Source organism: Peromyscus californicus, unplaced genomic scaffold (genome assembly GCF_007827085.1).
Source record: "Peromyscus californicus insignis strain IS unplaced genomic scaffold, ASM782708v3 Scaffold_2__1_contigs__length_46816999, whole genome shotgun sequence".
Classification (NCBI taxonomy): Eukaryota; Metazoa; Chordata; class Mammalia; order Rodentia; family Cricetidae; genus Peromyscus; species Peromyscus californicus.
In genome coordinates, this window is record NW_026294540.1 from 4968032 (window position 1) to 4990055 (window position 22024).

At 47.3% G+C, this 22024-nt stretch overlaps 1 protein-coding gene across 1 annotated transcript; it reads left to right on the forward strand.

The window, feature by feature from the left end:
* Nucleotides 1-521: 521 nt before the first annotated feature.
* On the forward strand, nt 522-21700 carry LOC128120724 (uncharacterized). Its single transcript, XM_052754929.1, has 9 exons — nt 522-531; nt 5239-5436; nt 12230-12340; nt 12950-13023; nt 13380-13404; nt 15396-15464; nt 18616-18669; nt 20242-20325; nt 21348-21700. Exons 1-9 carry the CDS (start codon nt 522-524, stop codon nt 21383-21385), a joined length of 663 nt encoding a protein of 220 aa, XP_052610889.1. The 3' UTR covers nt 21386-21700.
* The last annotated feature ends 324 nt before the right edge of the window (nt 21701-22024 follow it).

Below are 22024 nucleotides of genomic sequence, written 5' to 3' on the forward strand. Positions count from 1 at the left end.
GCCTGGGCTACCAAGTGAGTCCCAGGAAAGGCGCAAAGCTACACAGAGAAACCCTGTCTCGAAAAACCAAAAAAAAAAAAAAAAAAAATCCCAAAGACAACAGAATCCAGATTCTCTGTGTAATATTCATCTTTACGTGGCTTATTTTTTATATTAATTTTACTGTCTCTTTAAAGACTTTATTTTTTTAAAACTATGTATTTGTTTCTATAACTCTATATATCACCTTTTTTGTCTCTTTCAAGCCTACATATATTTTACACACATTGTAAACTATTACATCTGAATCTGTCTTATTGTGAATCTATTGCTTTAAACTGCAGCAGCTGTGGCTGCTGGCTCCGCCCACCTCAGCTTCCCAACATGGCTACGTTTACCGCCAGCTCTGGGAGCTATCGTGGGTCTATGCTTTCAGCCAAGCAGCGTGTAGCCCAGAAACCTCTTTTTTTGTTTTGTACTAGCAAAGGCTAAATCCACCATGCAGCTTAATGTGCCACTTGCAGAGGCCTCATTCCCGCCGTATGGCGGCAGGTTGAGCGCACACTCCAGGAACCCACCAGTAGCTCAAACCAGCAGCTACCGCTCATTTGAGAGAGACAATTAGGAACTGTTTTTAGCTTCGTTTTAGAATCTTTTTTCTCAGTTTTTAGGTGGAAACTCTTGCCACCACATTTGATGCCATTTGTAGCTGGAGTTTTCCTGCCTGGCCCACAGTCAGGACAAGTCTCTCTCACCTGTCAGTCCCACAGCCGTCAGACCCGACCAAGTAAACACAGAGACTTATATTGGTTACAAACTGTATGACCATGGCAGGCTTCTTGCTAACTGTTCTTACAGCTTAAATTAATCCATTTCTATTAATCTATACCTTGTCACGTGGCTCGTGGCTCACCGGCATCGTCACATGCTGTTTGTCCTCGTGGCGGCTGGCAGCGTCTCTCTGACTCGTGGATTCACCTGTCACAGAGCTCCCTCCATTTTTGTGTCCGGGTTTTTTTTGTTGTTGTTTTTTGTTTTTCGAGACAGGGTTTCTCTGTGTAGCTTTGCACCTTTCCTGGAACTCACTCTGTAGACCAGGCTGGCCTCGAACTCACAGAGATCCGCCTGGCTCTGCCTCCCGAGTGCTGGGATTAAAGGCATGCGCCGCCGCCACCACCCGGCTGTATCCATTTTTCATTTGCAAATGACTCCACTCTTTTTAATTCCTTCGTGTACCCAGGACACCAAGTGTAGGCAGCAGCTGCGTCTCGGCGACAACTGGTGGCCTCCATCCACCCGAGAGCCCTGTGTCCCCACCTGGGAGGCTCCAGAGCAAGAAAAATGCACTGATATCTCCTGTTTTCCTCTCTGACTCCCTGAAGGTCCTGATGGAGATGGTTCCTTGTGAGGAGGAGGATTTGCCTCTTATGAAGGTAAAGTTGTCCTTGTCTGAGATAGAAATGTTGTTCACTTGGTTTCTGTCTGTCAATCAACTTCAAGCCTGAAACTACATACCGTGTACAGGACTTGGCAGAATTGCCTTTGCAAAGGATGGTAAAGTGCAGGTGTGTTGCCAACTGATGCCCAGTTGTTCTCACCATCTCTTACCAAGTTTGCACAGCGAGCATTTTGCTCAGCATTCCTTTCCCCCTTCAGAGAGAATATTGTATGTGCTACCCAAGACGGACTTGAAAGTGCTTCCATACAGTGCCCTTCCGTTTCCTTAAATTCTCTCTGCACTTCACTTGGGGGTCATGGCCTTCACCTCCATTTCCATCCAACCCTAGTGTCACTGAAGTGCTGTGCAAACAGGACTTGGTTTAATCCGGCCCTCTTAGTGTCTTTATTTCTGTAATGGCTAGGAGACTCCACAGACAACGACAAACATACATATTCCCAACTAACTCACACACTGAGAAAAAGTTCATGTTAAGAAAGGTTGAACTTTTTGCATGGTTGTGTCGAACAGTATCCATCTGGTGGCTCCCAGTTTCCTTTTGGATAAAATGAACGGGAGTTTGGTGAATGGAACCTGTGGTCCATTGAAGAATACAGACTATTGCTGTCCCCAGGAGCAGCTACATCATTTTGGTGGTGTGTGGATTTGTGGGCATGAGGGCGGGAAGGCCTCTGGGAGAGTCCTTGTGAATGTGTGCAGATCTGTGTGTATCCTCACAAAATAGATTCCCACAGGGAGATGGAACAGAAATGAATGGCCCAGACTAACTTAACGTGGATCCTGGCACTGATACTCGGAGGTACACCTACATTCATCACTCAGCCATGGTATCACTTGAACACCAAGGACTGGATCCTAAGCCTTTGTCTAGTAGGAGGATAGTCTGTGGGTTTTCCCAGGCTCTGCCCATCATCACAATGTGGTCACATTAGACACATTAACCAGAAGGTACATGTAGAAGCAGACACAGCTCACGTGGTTTGGTTCAGGATAGAGATTCTGACAGATTAACATCTTCCAGCACTCTGGTCCTTCTGACCCCACATGCATAGCCAATGCACATCAGAGCCCTGTTGTTGTATCTAATAACATGATGCAGATGCTCAGTTTCATTAGGGGACACACCCAAGGGCCATTGACAGACAGCTCAAAGCCAACTTGTTCCTTGTAGTCTGGGGCACAGCGTCCTTGGCCCACATCCCTGGTTCAGCCAGAGGAGGAGTGCTGGCACTTACCACATGCCGAACTCTGTGATGAACTGTCACGCTGATGGAGCTAGCTGACCTGGGCAGCCGTGACTTTGGACAGAAAAGGCAAACGGGAAGCAAAAATGTTACCTGGCTAGTCACAGTGACTTGTTAATGGTAGCACGTCTGTATTTTCAAATCATTTTTAGTTAGATATTGTCATTTCTAAATGATTAGCCAGTAAATGTAACGGAACATCTGCTTAGAATCAGATTCAGACTCTGAACTAAGGATGACGCTAATCAAGGACAAACCGTCAAGAGATACAGTACATACAGCAGCGTACGTGGATGCTATGGGAAGCAGAAGGCGGGAACTGAGCTCAGCCTCTGGGTGCAGAGGCAGGGTGGGCTGGGCCCTGACCTGCAGCAAGCCCTTCAGGCACACACATGGATAAGTTGCCTTGAGCTTATTTTTTCCTGCTCCTCTCTCCCATCTCTTCTTGCTCTGTCTTCGGGTTCCCTGAGCATCACCGCCAGTGTGCTGACATCCCCTCCGGGTCCTCCTGGCTGTCCCCGGGGTCTCGCTGGACTCCCATGCAAACCTGGGAAAGGCTCACAGTGTTTGATGAGGACGTGCTTCACAATCACTGTTCCTGGAGAAGTTGAAGCCTCATTTAACTGGGAACATCATCCCGCTGTGCCCTCTGTATCTGCTCATGGCATTTGACTGGCCAGAGTTCTTCACTGACAGTTTCCTTATTCACAAGTTGTTTTGAAAATGCCTCAAAGTTCCTTTTCCATGACCCATCTTTAGCATGAACTCTGGGCTGAAAGTTCCTCCTGAATAGGGCCTGGCAATGGCCAGAGATGATACCACATTCTGGTGGGAATCTGAGACAAGAGAAGGGCAACCAAAGTTGGCCCTGAGATAGAGGTTCACAGGCCCAAGCATCCTGAGTATAGACCAGGCACCCCTCTCCATCTTTCATCTGCTTCCAGATACCTACCATGTGGTCCTGATGTTGACACTACTGTTAAAGTATTTTTTTGTTCCAGAAACAAATGATGCTCACCTGGGATAAGATATTACTCTTTCTGGAAATTCCACCCCTCAGCCTGTGGTGCCCAGATGCAGACAGCTGTCCATCCGGGCTCTGGCTAGGCTCAGGAGAAAAGAACGGCTCCTGGATTGAGCAGTTTGTCTTCATTCTATCCCTGACATTTCTATTGCGTCTGCACACTATGCCCATCCAAAGAGTGTAGCTAGGCCTTGGCGTTAGCATCACTGAATTAGTGTCCCTAGCACCTCACAAAAAAGCTAGCCTTGCATGCATGTACCGAGGGAGGACTTGAGAGTGTGGAAGCTGATCAGGGCAAGCGAACTCTGCAATAGAACGCCAGGAAAGGGCAGGTCAGTTTTTCTCATTGTTGGACTCTCTTTGTCTTTGCGACCCAATACCATAGCTATGACAAAACGTGCTATTTTACATTGATTTAAATGAGATTAATCATTCAGAAGCTCAGCCCACTCCCCACATTTCATGCTTGTAGAGAAAAGTGCTGGCTAAAGAAACCCACCCTGACCCTGAAGTCCAGAACCAGGGAAATAAACACACCCTGGATCTGGGACCTGAGCCAGAGAAAGAAACACTTTATCCCCAAACCCAGAACCAAGGAAACATGCCCTGACTCTGAAACCAATACCAAAGAAACACACTTTGTCCCTAGAATCAGAGCCAGTGAAAGAAATATGCCCTGGCCTTAGAATTAGCGTCAAAAAGCTAAGAAAGGCCAGTGAAAAAAACACAGTTTGGCTCTGAAATCAGGGCCATCTCTGCCCCTAACCCACAAAACTAACCAATCCCTGGACAGAAAAATCTTCTCCCTGGAGAAACTCTGCCCCCGAGAGATCCTATATAAACCACCCTGCCTGTTCAGCTGTTGGCTGTTCTTTCCCACCCTGGTAGAGGCAGGCCACTCTCTGGACTCCTCCTTCCCAAATAAATCTCTTTCTCAAAGGGGTTTTGGGTGTGAAGATCTTCATTTGCCAGCACAGAGAAGAACCTTGCTAAGACATCCCTTAGTGGACTGAATACACACACACACACACACACACACACACACACAAAAAAAAAAAAAAAAAAAAACAACAACAAAAAAACCTTGCAGAGACGTTCTCTTAGTGGGGCTGAGCAAGGAGGAGCTGAACAGAAGAAGCTGGCAGAGATGTCCCTTAGGGGACTGATAAAGATGGAGCAGAAAAAGTAACTTTTCAACTGAGCATGAGGAGATTGCTAAGTTTCTGCAGGGATTTCCCCTTCAGCAGAGTGAAGCAAAAGAAGTAACATCTAGGGTCAGATAAGCAGAGCTCCGCAGGGAAGCCCCCTTAAGTGGGGGCTGAGTAAAGATCAGCTCTAGTAGCTCTCCAAGAGAGGAGCAGGATTGCTATATCCTGCAGGGAGATCATCCTCCATCACAGCAGGTATAGCCTGACTCCAGGAACAGTCAGGATACCTTTCCCTCCAGAGCTGAGCTGTCCTAGCAGCTCAAGGTATTCTCTGGCTCTGCCTAGCAGTCAGGATTCCAGCCATCGTCCCCAGTGCACAGTGAGGTGACTGTGGCTGGTGGGGGGGCGGGGATAAAGATGTGAGGAATCCCTGGGCTCTGAGACACCAGGAGCAGCGAGCACTCCCTGGACTTGAACCCTGTCCTCCTTTCCCCAAGGCCACTCCATCATGGTCACTGTCCTGGTATGTTCAGAAGTATGTTTCGTGGATTCTGAGGATTAAGAAAGAGGGAACAGAAACTGGTATGTAAATTATCCTCTGTGTTTCTCTATGTGCTTTCAATTTTTAAAATTTTGATTCATCTATATCATTATTGGGTTTTATTATGCCATTTTTATAGAAGTATCTCATTCCCATTCTAGCTCATCCCCCTTCCCCCCCCAATATGGTCCTCCATTACTATCACAGCACACACACACACACACACACACACACACACACACAGTAGCTCATATAGAAATACAACTTGGGATAATTCTTTAAATTGTATTTGATGTGAACTGTATACTTTAGTTGGTTATAATATATTTCAAATAAAGATTTCCTTCAGAAATCTTTGCTGCTTTTTTAAAGTTTTTGGTCATACTCCATGATTCCTATAAAACAATGCTGTAAACAATTTCAAGGAAGGAAAGAAAATGTTTGAAATTTTAAAAAGCACGAGGCTGGGAATATCACAATACCTAACTTCATAGTGTGTCACAGAGCCACAGGGGACAGAGTGGAGGAGCCAAAACACACCCCATGGGAGTAGTCACCCGATTTTGATGAATGTGCCCAAACACACTGGAAACAAGACAGTCTCTGCAGGTGGTTCGGGGAACTTGCACATCTACTTACAGAATGAAGTAGATGGCTGCCCCTCATCCTGGAAAAGATGAGTTCAAGGAGCCAGTGGTATGGCTCAGTGGTTTTGTAAAAGCACTAACATGCAAGCCCAAAGAGGCAAGCCCCATCCCCAGAACCCATGCACAGGTGGAAGGAGAGAATGGACTGGGGCAATATTTTGTGTACCCCCATAAAGCTTGCCTGGGGATCAGAGGACAGAGCCTGCCCTATATTAAACACAGAGCCAGGCGTGGTGACACATGCCTTTAATCCCAGCACCAGGAAGGAAGGAAGATGGCAGGGCCCAGAAAGGTATAAAAGGCGTGAGTAAACAGGAAGTCTCTCTCTTGAGGCTGAGGATTTTGTGGAAGTAAGAACGTGGCTGGCTTGTCCTGTTTCTCTGATCTTTCAGCTTTCACCCCAATATCTGGTTCTGGGTGTTCTGTTTTTTTTTTTAATAAGACCTTTTAAGATTCGTGTCACAACTGACTCCACAAAATTGTTCTCTGACCTCCACCATGTACCACAGTGTGGGTCTCCCTATGTCATCCGCACATGCACAGCAACAGCAAAAATAGTCAAGAAGGGGTCAGAGACCTCCATGTAAGACAACAGACTTTGTGAAGGAGAAACATGGGGAAGGCACATCAAGAGACAGGGACGGACGAGGAACCCCCAGGGAAGACTCTTAATGGTTCGGGGAACGGCAACAAGGATTGTCAAATGGGACAGCACGAAACTTAAAAAGCTTCTATACAGCACAGGAAGCAGCAAAACAAGCAGCAAGACAAGGCACTGATTGGGAGAACGTCTTTGCCAGCTATCCACTCGATGGTGGTACACACACACACACACACACACACACACACACACACACACACCAATATATGAAGAATTCCGGGGACCCTCGAAACCCAGATGATCTAAGTGATAAACGGGCAGATGAAACGAAGAAACACCAAATGAAGCACACATGACCAATAAAGGTACGAAAAATGTTCAACATCCTTCACCATCCTGGAAACAGGAATCAAAACTGCACTGGTATCCCATCTCAACCCAGTCAGGACAGCTATCCACAAGAAAGCAAAGCACTGTGAATGCCAGCAAGGATGCAAGATGGAGACACATTTGCACAGCGCTCGTGGGGATGGAAGTGCAGTCACTGTGGAAATCACAGGGAGGACCCTTGAAAAATTAAGACCAGAACCATCATGCAATAGAACTAGATCCGTCCTGGGAATATCCCCAGGAATCCAAGTCAGCATGCACAGAGAGACCTACACAGCCGTGAATGTGGTCCACTATGCACATCAGCCACATGATGGAATCAGATGTCCATTCACAGATGAACAGATTTGGAAAATACGGTGTATATATACATAGAAGTTTATTCAGCCTCTTTATAAAAAAGAATGAAACTGTATCTTTTGCAGGAAAATGGATGGAAGTGGAGAGTCTCATGCTTTCTTGCATGTGACACACACACACACACACACACACACACACACACACACACACACTTCAAACATACTAGTCAGAGAAAGTGAGTAGAAAAACCAGGTGTGATATTGCACATCAGCAATCCCAGTCTTCAGGCGGCTGAGACAGGAGGATAACCATGAATTCAAGGCCAACCTTGAGTAAAGAACTATCGCCTGTCTCTCAACATACACACACACACAAAAAAAAAAAAATTGGTGAATTATTCCTACTAGTAACTGTATCAAAGATGCACAGTTCAAAAATTCTAGATAACATCAATCAATACGTACTGCAGATTTATGGAAACACTTTTTTTTTTCTAAGACAGTGTCTCTATGCAGACCTGATCAGCCCGGAACTTATATGTGTCACAGGACAGCCCAAACTCAATGGCAGTGTCTTAGTCACTTTTCTACTGCTGTGACAGGACACCATGACCAAGACAACTTATAAAAGAAAGCATTTGATTTGGGGCTCATGGTTCCAGAGAGTTAGAATCCATGACCGTGGTGGTAGGGAGCATGGCAGCAAGCAGGGAGGCATGGGAGCTGAGAGCTCACACTTGCTCTACAAGCACAGGCAGACAGAGAGCTAACTGAAAACGACACCTGCTTTCAATACCCCCAAACCCACCCCCCAGTGACACACTCCTCCAACAAGGCCACCCCTCCTAACCCTTCCCAACAGTTGACCAACCGGGGACCAAGAATTCAAATATATGAGCCTACAGACGCCACTCTCTTTAATCCACCACAGGCAGTCCTCCTGGAAGTCAGTCTCCGATGTTGTTAATAGAAATATAATCAGCATAGTTCTTTTCCTCAAATGTCTTTTTAATTCATTTTCTTAATATCGGCATCTTCGCTATCTCTTCATTCCCCTTCTCAACATGTAATGACTTCCCTACAGGTGCTGGTCTCACATGAGTCCTAGAGAGTCAGTGTCGGTTAAGGCCCTAGACAGGTCCCACCTTTTGACATAAGTGACATGCTGTTGTCAAATAAAGTTTTGTTTTGTTTCCTAATCACACGGACACGCACACACTCGTATTTTCAGTAAGTTTATGATTTTGGGTGGGGGCACACTCATAGCTGTCTCCCACCTCATGTGGCCAGTGGCCCACAGGTTATACATGTCTACCAGGCTGCTCAGCCTCTTATTGGTAAGAATATTTGGGAGTAGCCAGGTGGTAGTGGCGCATACCTTTGATCCCAGCATTCAAAGGGAGTTCCAGGACAGCCAGAACTGCTACACAGAGAAACCCTGTCTTGAAAAACAACAACAACAACAAAAGAGAGATAATTTGGGAAGTAGAATGAGGATGATACTTAGCTTAAGCGCTCATAGCAAAGCCTAGAAAACTCTGGTTTGAGATGTTAGCCCCTCCGGACACTCGTACATGTATTCTGTCTCACGTCTCCTTTAGGAGTGCCTTGATGCAGTTGGGGCAGATGATGATCCCTGTTCCATTGCTTTCAAGACTGGATGGGAGAGTGGAGTATTTGCCTGTCTTTAGAAACAGTTCTGCCTTCCCCGCTGGTTTGTTGGGGAGGAAACACATAGAAGGGGGTTCCCATAAGTTACGCCACTGTAATCGTGGAAAAGTAACCACGTTTACCTGAATACACCAGCTGTCTGCACACATTCGGGAACAACGGTTGATATTTCAGCTGAGGAGTTGAACCTCTTTTTTATTCTCAACATGTTCTTTTTGTTTGTTTGGTTGGTTAGTTGGTTTTGTTGTTGTTGTCGTTGTTTTGTGTTTTGAGACAGGGTTTCTCTGTATAACAGCTCCGGCTATCCTGGAACTTGATTTGTAGATCAGGCTGGCCCTTGAACTCACAGAGAGCTGCCTGGCTCTGCCTCCTGAGTGCTGGGATTAAAGGTGTGCAACACCACCGCCCAGCAAATTGTTAGGATAGTTCCCATCCTTCTTTCATCATATTTCCGTGATCAAGGAAAAAAATAGTGGCAGACATTCTTTACTCACTTGTTTTAATAAACACGGACAGGAGTGGAGACTGCCTGCTGGCTAGCACCAAGTTCAAGCCACAACATAAAAGGGAAAAACAATGTTAAGCACAGTATATAATACCGTGTGGGTCTGGGATCCAGTTTTTGAAACAAAACACATCATCTTGCATGACACACGCGGACATGTGAGACACTTCCCACGTGGCACTACAACAGCATCCCATAAAAAGGCAGGTGCTCTGAACATTCTATAATGAATGGTCACCGTGGCAACGTGCGTACGCACGTCTGGCCTTCCAACTGTCTCTGCGTACTGAACGGTTCACGTCTGAGAGCAGTGCAGACAGGTTTTAGGTTGGTACCTAGAATTCTCTTGAGATGGGAAATCTGAAATGCTGCTACAGAGGTATGCCCACTCACCTCAGAGGAGCCAGTTTGGTGTCACATGATGTATTTCCCCTGCGTGTCACCGTCCATTTCCAATTTCCTACCGACTTTAAAGTTCGTTTTTCATATTACTTGACACGTATTTGTAGTTCTTCTCTCAGACTGGCTGACTTAAATGTTTTACTAGTAGTATTAGTACATTTCCTGCTTCCAGCTTTTGTACAGTCTCCTGGAGAGTGGGCACAGGACAGCATGGCCACCCGGGGGAGAATCTTGACACTCAACCTAGCCATAGACACTCCATGAAAGGACAAGAGAAACTCTTCTCGATATCCAAATTCAGGACTGGGGAGACGGCTCAGTGGGTAAAGAGCTCATAGCAAGCCTGACAACTTGAGTTCAGATCCCCAGATCCCCGTGTAAAAGCTGAGCAAAGTCGTGCCAGTGTGTGTGATCCCACCGTACCCGCCCCTACTGGGAGTGTAAGGACCAGCGAGCTTGTAGTACACAGCAGTGAACAAGAGAGACCCAGGCTCAAGTATGAAGGCAAGGTATGACACTGGAAATTGGCATCTGACTTCTGCACACATACCATGACATGAGAGAGAGAGAGAGAGAGGTGCTCAGAGCCAACATCATATTATAGCACTCAAATTCCAGAGTTGCTAGAAGGAAACTAAGTGGGATTTCTGTGGAGACGGGCTTCAAGCTGTCTGGGAGTTGCTGAGACACTGGTGACATGGTACAGTGCCCTAAGTTCAATGAGGTACTTACTTAATGATGGAGGCAGAGAGGGCTTGGCTGGCATTCAGAAAGTGTCCTGTGTGGCGTCACAGGCTGTAGCTAAGATACAACACGTCCACTCTGCTCCCGTGAGTGGGCTGTGAGTAGGAGGTGTGGCCACTGCTCATTCTCTTCCAAGCCTTCGTCTAGATGCTCAAACCAGATGACATGGGCACATACTGACTTCCTCCACTGAGCCCCTGCCACTTTAGGCCCAAGAGGACTTCAGGATACCACATAGACAAGACAAAAAACAAAACAAAACAAAAAAACAAAAAACTTCCCCACACAGAACAAAGAAAGGCTATTGGAAGCTGCAAGAGAAAAAGGCCAAGTAATCTATAAAGGCAGGCAACAGTAGAGCAACAGGTGATTGGACAATAGACACTTTGAAGCCAGAGTCCCTGGAGAAATGGATTCAAGCTCTTAAAGACCACAACTGTCAACCGGGACTATTATACCCAGCAAAACTATCTGTTAAAATTGAACAAAACAAAATAAAAACTCTCTATGATTAAAAAAAAATAATCAGAATATAAGAATTTATGATCGCTAAGCCAGCTCTACAGAGGACACTGGAAGGACTAGAGAAAAGGACACACACACCCAAGGGGCCGCACGGGACAAACAGCACTGGGACAGTGAATCAAGAGGTCTGAGGAAACACCGTAAACTCAACAAAACGACAGAAACCAAGACCCAACTTACAGTGACAACTCTGAATGTCAATTGTCTTAATGTCCCACCCAATTGGTGCTTTTTGTTAAGGACAGTCACAGACTGAACAGTAAAACCCCAGAACTTGGGCTGGGGAAATGGTTCAGCAGTTAGGGGCATCTTCTGTCCTAGGGTTCAGTCATCAGCAACACATCAGGCAGCTCACAACCACCTCTAACTCCAGCTCCATGAGATCCAACACCCTCTTCTGTACACACACACACACACACACACACGATTTTTTTTAAACAACATATTCCTAAAGTCCACCTGTAACATGGCCTTCTCAGTGTCTGCCAACCACAGGTCTACTCTTACCTCACGGAGATCCATTGGTTTTTGTTTTTGTTTTTGTTTTGTTTTGTTGGTTGGTTGGTTGGTTGGTTGGTTTTATTTTGTTTTTGGCTTTTGGAGACAGGGTTTCTCTGCATAGCCCTGGCTGTCCTGGAACTCACTCTATAGACAAGGCTAGCTTTGAACTCATGGGGATCCGCCTGTCTCTGCCTCCTGAGTTCTGAGATTAAAGGCGTGCACCACCACTGCCCAGTGAGTCATTTCTTAACATCCCACATGTGAGATGGAACAGACTTTGCTCTGTATCTGGCTTATTTCACTCTATGTGATGTCCTCTAGTTCTACCCCATGTTGCCCCAAATTACACAATTAACCTTCACCACAAACAGTAATGTGTAAGTCATGTTGAAAATGCTATCATTGGATGATAAACATATTTCATAACAGACTTGCCTCAAATATGCAGTTATTATATGCCAGTCAAGACAGTGTTTTACTATAAATAACTATTAAAATTTAGCCAATGTACAATGTCAACAATTGTCTTCAACCTCTTCTGTCTCCTAGGTTGTTGCATCCCAGATGAAGATGTTCCTCAGAGGAAGAGACATTTTGTCCATGGAACAAGGATCCGCTTGTGGCCACCCAGCAGGGTGGAGCCCACATATCCCAATGACGGTGTGTGAAAATTCAGTCCTTGAATCAATAATGACTCTATATAGTCAGTGTTGTGCATTTCAGAGAAAACTGTAACTGTGTTAGGTCACACATTTCTGTGTTCGATGAATGTAAATTCAGTCAATCACTAGTAACCTCAGAAACAAACACCTATTTACAACAGTATGTACCCTGGGTTGGTCTCCAACCTCTGGATAGCCTCCTACCTCAGCTTCTCGAGTGCTGAGGATACTTGTGTGCCTCACCACAGCTGGGTTTTAATGTGGATTTTTCAGCGACATCATTTGATGACAGCCAATGTTCAGTTCAACTGGGCCATCGTTTTTGTTCTTGCTGGGTCAGTCAGTACTGTTTAAGGGTTAGTGGAGTCTTCCTCTCTGGCACTGCATTCATCTGTGCCACGCTGCAGGACTTTCTAGTACCTTCCATTTCCTTCTGGGTTCACTCCTTTTTCTTCTTTGACCCACAAAGGAGCGTGTCCCAGCAGCAACTGAAACCACATGTCAATGGGCCCCCTCCGCCCCCTCCAGCTCTGTGTCCACACCACACAAGTTCTTGAGTCTCTCGTCAGTAAGGCCAGTGGACTGACAGTAGCCTGCTTCCTACCAGTTTCCAACAGGGTCATCATGGAGGTAGTCCCCTGTGACTTCTCAGAAGAGGATGAGGAACAGTCTATCTGGAAGGTAAGATGTGTCCTCCTTTGTCTGAGGTAGACACGTTGTTTTACGGATTTCCTTCTTTGGGGATCATGGGTAGGTAGACATTAGACATTAAACTCTATACACAAAATCTCCTTTCTGGAGAAATGCCAAGTGCAAGTCTGTTGCCCACTGATGCCCAATTCAAGACGATCTTCCTAAGTATCAGTATCAGCTACCAACGGGAGCCAGCTCTTGTCTAACTTCACTTTAGGGACGTTGTGTAGATCACTGTTCCCCATGCAGTTTTCTAATGCCACCATAGTGAACGAGAGACCCGAGCAAACAGGACTGGGTACGATCATCTGATCCTTACGTCATTCTCCTTTCTGTGACTACAGGTGGAATCCTCAGACAAGGAAAACAGTAAGTGTTCCAAACTCATATGCTGAGGTCATTTTAAGTACTACAGAGGGATAGATTTTCCTTGCCTGTTTTTGTTGAGAAATCCATCCTGATTATAGATCCCGGTTAGAAAGGAGAAATGGGCTATAGTGAACAGAGTTGGTGATGCAAAGAGAAGTTAGGACCGTCTGCAACTTCTGGAAGCAGCTATATTATTTTGGTAGTGTGTATTTGTGTACATGAGGGTTGGAGGTGGAATAAACCCCCACACTCCAAAACAAACAAGACAAAAACAAAGTGCACACTTCACATAAGTTTTTATTCCTTCAACCCAAGCATGGCTTAGTGTCAAGATCAGTTTCATACATGCAGAGAGACTGCAGAGCTGATTGGTCCAGGCTCATGGCTCTGTATGGTCAGAGGCCAAAGAGGAGCTAGGCGTGAGTCCCAAGGTGGATGCTCTGAGCTCCAGACCCATAGTCTAGTCCAAGTCATGGGATCTGTAGTCACCATGCCCGGGTGTTTAAGCTCAGGCAACCACCTGGTGCGATTCCACCCTATGGAGCTCCCAACACCGCCCATCACTGGAAAACAGCCACAGTGTTCACACAGTCCAAGGCTGCAATGCTGCATTCAAAAGCACACACGGAGGGAGGCCTGCAGTGCTGGGGCACGCCTTTAATCCCAGCACTTGGGAGGCAGAGGCAGGCGGATCTCTGTGAGTTCAAGGCCAGCGTGGTCTACAAAGTTAGTTCTAGGACAGCCAGGGCTACACAAACTCTGTCTCAACGCCCCCCCACCCGAAATAAAAAGCATACACAGAATTCATTAATGTGAAATTTGAATAGCCCCCGTGGGTAGGTGAGGTACCTTTAACACAATGTAAGTCAACATCTGCCAAGGCTGCGTGAGCTCTTCCTCATCCCTTGCTCACAGCAGATAAGCATCTTGGAGTTATTTGACTGTACTTAATGAGATGATCATCTAAACCCTTACAGACACTCAAATTCCCTAGCAGGCATGTCTAAAAGACCTTGGAACAAAAAGTTCCAACTGGCTGTTACTCTTGAGTCCAGCTCCCTTGTAGCACACCTGTGGCATACCTTAGATAGGGAGTGGAGCCACCACACACTAACTAAGCTGAATTGTCCCCCTGTGGGAGCCTCATGTGAGCTCGTCAGCCATCAACCCCGTGGGTCCACTGCACCTTCTGTACAAAAGGAAGACAAGGAAAATTGCCATACCTTTGAGGTGGTTATTTGGAAATGACAGCCTTTCATTGTTTCCATAGTTAGAAATTATCTCAAAAAGAATTCCATTCTCTTTACAGACTTTTTTTTTTTTTTTTTTTTGGTTTTTCGAGACAGGGTTTCTCTGTGTAGCTTTGCGCCTTTCCTGGAACTCGATTTGGAGACCAGGCTGGCCTCAAACTCACAGAGATCCGCCTGGCTCTGCCTCCCGAGTGCTGGGATTAAAGGCGTGCGCCACCACCGCCCGGCAACAGACGTTTTTTTGTTTTGTTTTGATATAAGACATCACTTTGTAGTCCTGGCTGGCCTGGAACTATGTAACCTTGAACACACAGATTTACCTGCCTCTGCCTCCTGAGGGATAGTATTAAAGGCGTGCACCACCATACCTGGCAAAGGTCACATTTTTGTCTAGTAAACGAATCCTTTAGGAAGAGGATACCCACAGAAGCAAACGGAGATCTGGGGAAGAAAAGGTCCCAGAAGTTACCGAGAAGATGATGGCAGTCGAGGTCAACTACTTACAGGACAGAGGAGGCAGGGGACTAGGTCCCTGGGGCCCAGCATACGCTTCATGTTCATCCTGTTTAGATAGTGTTACATGCTAGGATGCCTGGAGAGCTGGATTTCCTGCCTCCCACTCCCCCCTCCTCCTCCTGCCCTTGGCCTTCTGTCTTTGCCCAATCCCTGTCCACGGATGCTCTTGCATGATCCATGAGCAGCAGCCCCAGGAATACTGACGGTGCCTCCCTCTCTTCCTAGTAATCCTGGAGACCCTGAGGGATCACTTCCATCATCACAGAAGATCAGAGGAACCCATGGAATACTCTAGTAGGTTGATTGCATCTGTGTAGAATACAGAAGTAGCGTTCTAGCAGGTGGTGTTTCCAACGGTATCACAATACGATTGTGAGAACACAGACACATGGCACAGCACAGACAGACATGCCAATGGGATTTTACGGGAGTGGCAAATGTCACAAAATGTCACAAACATTCCGTAGCAGCTTAGTCCTGATACATCTCTTTCCTCACTAGAAGACCGTTTTGCATTAGCCAACAGTAACACAACAGCAGACATCATTCATGAACACCTCAGGTTTCTTTTTTTTTTTTCAGTTTTGTTGTTATGTGTATTGGTGTTTTGCCCGCGTATCTGTCTATTCACTATGTGCATGCAGTGCCCACAGAGGCCCTCAGAGAGTCTTGGATCCCCTGGAACTTGCATTACAGATAGTTACGACCTGTAATGGTACCACTACGTGGGAGCTGGGAATTGAACCTGGGTCCTCTGGAAGAGCAGCCAGTGCTCTCAACCACTGAGCCATCTCTCCAGCACCACCTGGTGTTTCTCGACAGGAGTAGATTTGCACCATGCCCTTGGATTCCCTTGAATTGACCACGCTTTCACATCTCCATGTCTGTGTCCCTGTGTGAACAGAACCCACTTCACAGGACATAGCACAGGCTGATCTCCATAATGATCCCTCTCTCTGTTATTTATGGGTCAGTGGTCAGTGCAAGGGGAAATGGAAAGAGAGAGGTACAGCACAATCCCTCACCCGCTTCGGGACAATCTAGACGAAAGAAGGGTGGGAGTGTCCTGCTGGCTCAGTGTGGACAGCCAACTTGATTTAGCTTCCTATTATGACTGTTGAGGATCAGATGAGAAGTATGACCAACCTCTGCACTCCATGAGAGCAATGGTGCTCCTTTTAGGTGGTGTAGGGTTGGGCAATGGGGGCATAGTGTGTCTATGTGTGAATCCATGCGTTACAGCCCAAAGGTCCCTCTGTGTGACTTCATACACATTTGGTTGTTTAGCAAGTTTCATTCCAAAACAAAATGTGATCCCCATGGGAACGTGACTGTATATTACAAAAACGGGCAGGACAAACACAGGAGGAAGCTTCCACACACGAGCAGCCTCCCACCGACAGACATTCGAAAGGTGCTCAGGAAACCTAAAAGGTTATCCTAAATTGTATATGCATGCAGTTCTTTGATGTCACACAGACCTCAAGGAGCAGCAACCACAAAAATAGAACCCATTCACTCAAAGATGTTCACTCGGTTCTCAATGGTCAAGGTGTGCTTCACAACTGTGGTCAAAAGATAAATACCCTTATTGCTCATTAATGAAGCTTTAACGTCATTAGCCTCTGAATAAGATCATAGCATTTGATTGGCGAAGATTTTTCACACCGATCTCAATTGAAATCCTCTACTGTCACAGTACTTAGAAGCCATTTTTCCTACCACAACATAAGCATGGAGAACTGGGCACGGCCCTTTGTTAGGCGTGAGACCTCTGGTACAGCCACAGGTCACTCCGCATTGTGGTAGGAATCTGAGACAGGAGGATCGACTTCAGGGTGGCTCCTGAGACACAGGTTCCCAGGCCTAAACTCCCTGTGGTCAGGACAGAGATAGCATCTGTGGCTCACTTGCCATAGGAAGTCCCCTTTCCAACTGGTCCTGGCACACTGAAACTGGATGGAGCCTCCAAGGGTACAGCCAGTACAGCTGAAAGGTATTGGTCTCTCAGGGAGGGTAGGGCATGAAGGCATGGCTCCAATAGAGGCCAAGCTTAGTATATTGGTGGGGCATGACCCCTCGCTCCAGGTTATTACATTAGCTCTCATGTGTGGCCCTCAGAACATAACACTGAAGGCCTCTGTTACATCTTTACATTGCCACTTCCAAAAATGTTCTTCATACTGACAGGCATTCTGGTCATGACTCTGACAACAGGACCAGAATTTCTCCTTCTCTATCAGCTCAGCTCTAGACAACAATCACACTCCTCATGAGCATCTCCTGAGCTGGGATGTTGCTCACGTGCAGAAAGCAGAAAGCTCCCTCCTCACCTTGTTCGGCCTACTGTGCCCTACACAGGTCCAAATGTCTACTGGCTATGACCAGCTCAGGGGTGAGGGTGGCTCCTGAAGTGAACACCTTGCCCCTTCTGTTTCCAATGCTCTCATTGCTTCTGAACAGGATGGCCCTGGGCCTTGCTGGAGTCCAGCTGGGCCTCCAAGTTAAACTCATTGATTCAGTATCCAGAGGACTTTACAGAATGCCTAGTCCTTTTGTACATGCCCAGTGAGCCTTGTAATGTGTGATGAGATGCGGCAGCAAATTCCTCTACAAGAGAGCATGAAGGGAAGGGAGGTTCGGATCTCCTCATGTTTGCCCTCTCTTTCCCATCCAACACCATAGCCACCCAAACAACGCATTATCCGAATTATATCAGTTCAAATACATAAACATCGAGAATCCCAGCCCTGTGGCTGCAGTTCATGTCTCTGGTGGACATATGTTTACAACGCAGGAGAATAATACCATCATCTCATGGGCACCTGGCCTATGTTCCCTGATCTCAGCTACTTCAACACACACACACACACACACACACACACACACACACACACACTAGCACGGCAACAGCACCTCCTGGCTTTTGTGAGCATCATCTAGGCTCATCCCAACACTTGTACATATGAAAGAAAGGGGCAGTAAAAGGTGAAGTACAGGGGAGTCAGATGTGACGGGAACTAAGCAGGGTCTGAGCACACCACAAGAACGCCACATTGGGGTGATGGCCCAGTGACCTATTTGTGACATTCCTTTATTTACTGTGTGTGAGTGTGGATGGGCCTGGGGGAGCACGTGCTGCAGCACAAGTATGGAGGTCAGAGAGCAACTTGTGGGAGTCAGTCTTCTTGCACCATGCGGATTCCCGGGGTCAAACTCAGGTCATCAGGCTTGGCGGCAAGCACCTTTCCCCTGCTAAGCCAGCTGAGGCCACATCCCACCTGAGGCCACTTCCGAAAGGTTTTGCCTCCCTTCAACACTGCTGCACTCACCGCTGGAGGGCACACCACACCTCCAAACCACACCCCACCATCACGACAAGAGACACAGAAGGAACAGGGAAGACTGTCCACTGACTGTCTCGCTGGTGTTTGTGTTTCTAAAGGTTGGCATGTCCACAGGCAGTGGGACTGGAGCAGCGACGAGGAAGACCGTGAAGGTACATGACCTCTTGGGGTAGAACCATATGGGAAAGGGTTCCTGGGAGGACTGGGGTGTGTGTGCTGCTCTGGGGACTATGAGAGGGGACAGGCAGGGAGTAGAACCAGACAGCAGAGATGCCTACCGTCTTTCCTTGTTTTACGGTGCAAGAATCAGTGCTCGCTGCTGCGAGCATCTTTTTTTTCTTTTCTAATTGACACTCACCCTCTCCACAAGCCCCGCCTCCCACTGTTCTGTGCAGACACTGCCACAGTTGACTGTGATTGTGGGCCATCTGCTGGAGACGGTGCATACGATATTTGGTTTGGGGTTCATGTTGACCCACAGCTTAAGGAATCGAGAGACACAGGTCTCACTCTCAGGCACGACATGGGTGGTGGGAGAGATGTCCACCTCCTTTGTTGCTCTATCAGGCCTCAGAACTTCAGCCATTCTCTGACCTGCCTCTCACTGTACACCTTTTTGTATGGCCACTCCTGGGAGGGATGAGTTACAAAACAGGCCACTGGGAGGCTGGTGCATGCTCCTAAGTCCTGGAGAAGACTGGTGAGTGCATCATCACTCACGTCTCACCTCCACTCTGACTCAGTTTCCCATATTGTGGGACTAGGAGTAAACCCGGAAGATATTTCCAACAGGGACCCCAATGTCCAGTGGCCCCTTGAGCCTCTCTGAAGCAAGGCAGTCGTAACAGAGTGTGCGTGGGAAGGGGCAGCACGCCCAGGCACTCAGCCTGCCACAGGCTCAGAGTGAGGCTACGTCCAGCAGGTTCAAGGGGCTTTTATCCGATCCACCTCCGCTGCTCTACACAGAGAGCGTCCGCATCTTCTGATCCTGTCCCTTGTGCTCAGACCCGCTAGTTACCACCATCTCAGCAGCGTAAAGACTGCCTGGCCCCTTTCCTTTAGGTCACCACTCATCTGTTCTCTGTAAGAGAAGGAACAAGGGGGACCTGGCCCTCTTGTTCAGCCTGTCAATTTGTGTTTAATGTCCCTTGTCAGCGATGGAACTGTTGTGACATCCCAATGTCCACCAAGTCCCTCGGGTCATCACAGGCCCAGGATATTCATCAACACGTGTGTTGGGTTGTCATTCTACTGCAGAAGACAGACACAACTCCTGGCCCTTGACGGGCACACCTGTTTATAAAGGCCATAGTTAACTGAGTGGTTAGGGAGGGGACAATATATTCCAGCTCTCTCCTCCAATCTCCCCGCATTGGAGAACTCCATGGGAGCAAGGTTACAGAGGAGAGAGAAAACTGGCAGCAATGATTGAGATGGGCAGTGTGAGGCAGCACCCAGGGGTGGGGGTGGGAGAGCCACTGCCAGGCACAAAAAGTCATGGAGACTGTGCCAGCCTCTAGGAAGAACAGAACACCGGCACTGCCCCTTGACATTATGGTGGAGTCTGGGTTGGAAAAAGATCACCAGAGCCTGTCCTGAGTGGCCAGGTAAGGGGACGAAGACCCCGGGACAGGAGCAGAGGGATGAGGGACTGAAGTCCGAGGTAGTGCAGCAGAGGCCCGGATCCTCACCCTAGACTTGAACTCCCTCCTCCTCTCTCCAAGGCCACACCATATCTGTCACTGCCCTAGTACACGCGGAAGCATGTTTCTCTGACGCCAAGGATGAGAAGGCAGAACCAGCCATTGGTATGTAGCTCCTCTTATTTTTGTCTCTGATTTTCTTACCAACTCTTTTTTTTTTCCCCCCCAAAACAGGGTTTCTCTGTGTAGCTTTGCACCTTTCCTGGAACTCACTCTGTAGCCCAGGCTGGCCTTGAACTCACAGAGATCTGCCTGCCTCTGCCTCCCAAGTGCTGGGATTAAAGGCGTGCACCGCCACCACTGCCTGGCTCTTCCCCATCCCCCCATCCCATGTTTTCTGACTTTCCTGTGATGGGTCCCAGTCTGGTGCCTATACTTGTAGTCCTTGAACTTCAGCATACGTTCAATTTCCTGGCCCTTCACCCTCTTTCCGAGCCCAGGCTCAGTTTCCTTTTCTCTGTTTGGTGATGTTATACGTAGAACCCAAAGTCTCATCCGTGCTGTGCCATTAATCTCCAGTTCTAGTCCCCATGGTCTCTGAAAGTCATAGGATAGACAAGGTGGCGGCGTTACATGACTATCAGGCACAGAAAGAGAAACAAGCAGCTGTCCTTATTTACCCTGAGGGTCTCAGGATGGACCAGAGAAAGCGAAAGGGTCATGGTGAGGGAAGGCAGGTCATGGTGTGTGGGGTGTTTACCCACCAACCCCACAGCTCCCCAGAGTTTCCTTGAGTGTGAGCAGCAGGAAATATTAAATAGAAGGATTTATTGCAGAGATAAACAGATAGAAAATGAAGGATAGCCTTGAGAAGGTCTGGAACCTTTTCCAAAGGGCCCTGACTATCTCTGCCCCAGGGTATTTATAGAGACGCCAAGGGGTGGAGCAAAAGACCTCCCCCCCCAGCACAGCCAAGTGCAGACCATCCCAGACACCTGCACTCAGGCCCGTGGTCCTAATCATCCTCTATGCGGACCTGCTGGGTAAAGCCACGAGGAACCCGAAAATGGGCTCCCACAATGGTGCCACTCTCTTATCAGAACTAATGATCTCCAATGGGATTCAGCCTGCTCATCCCACCATCCAAGGGACAGCCTATCCTCAGGCTCAGGTTTACTGTGTTTCAGGATGCCGTGATGACGTCTGCAAGGAGATGGAACTGTGATCGTGAGGACAGAGGCTGCAGCTCTCACCCTGTCCCCTTTGTGGAGGGGATCACTCGAATCGTTTAGACTTAGCGTTTTTTGTACATATGTTTGCTCCTTTTCATTGTCGCAAATGCTCTGTTTTGAACGTTGGCTATTTAACCCTGTAAATACGTTTCCTCTATATTGGTGTATATTAATATATATTGTATATCAAATGAAAGTTGATTCCTGCCAGTCTGTAGTAAAACCTCTCTTGTAGTGTAAGCATCACTAAAACAAATCCCTAAAGAGAAGTTGATCTCCAACTTAGTGACCCGCCATCACTCCCTTGAATAAAGCGTTTTTTTTTTTCCAAAAAATCAGCAAAAAAAAAAAAAGTCATTAAGAGAATGATGTTAAAGCATGAAAGGGCATCATTAATCAGAACGAGGGAAACTCAGAAATGGGTGGACAGACGCCAAGGGAGGAGCAAACAGTGAGGGGGCACTTCGGTGATGACTCTGGGAGGACTCCCTGGGGAGTGCTCCTTCCAGGGAAAAGAAGGTGAGAGAGGGCAAGACTCCGCACACGCTAAGGGAGAGGGGTGGGGCTTATTTTGGCTCATGGTTCCAGAGGGGGAGAGTCCATCGGAGAAGGGAGGTCTGACAATGAGCAGG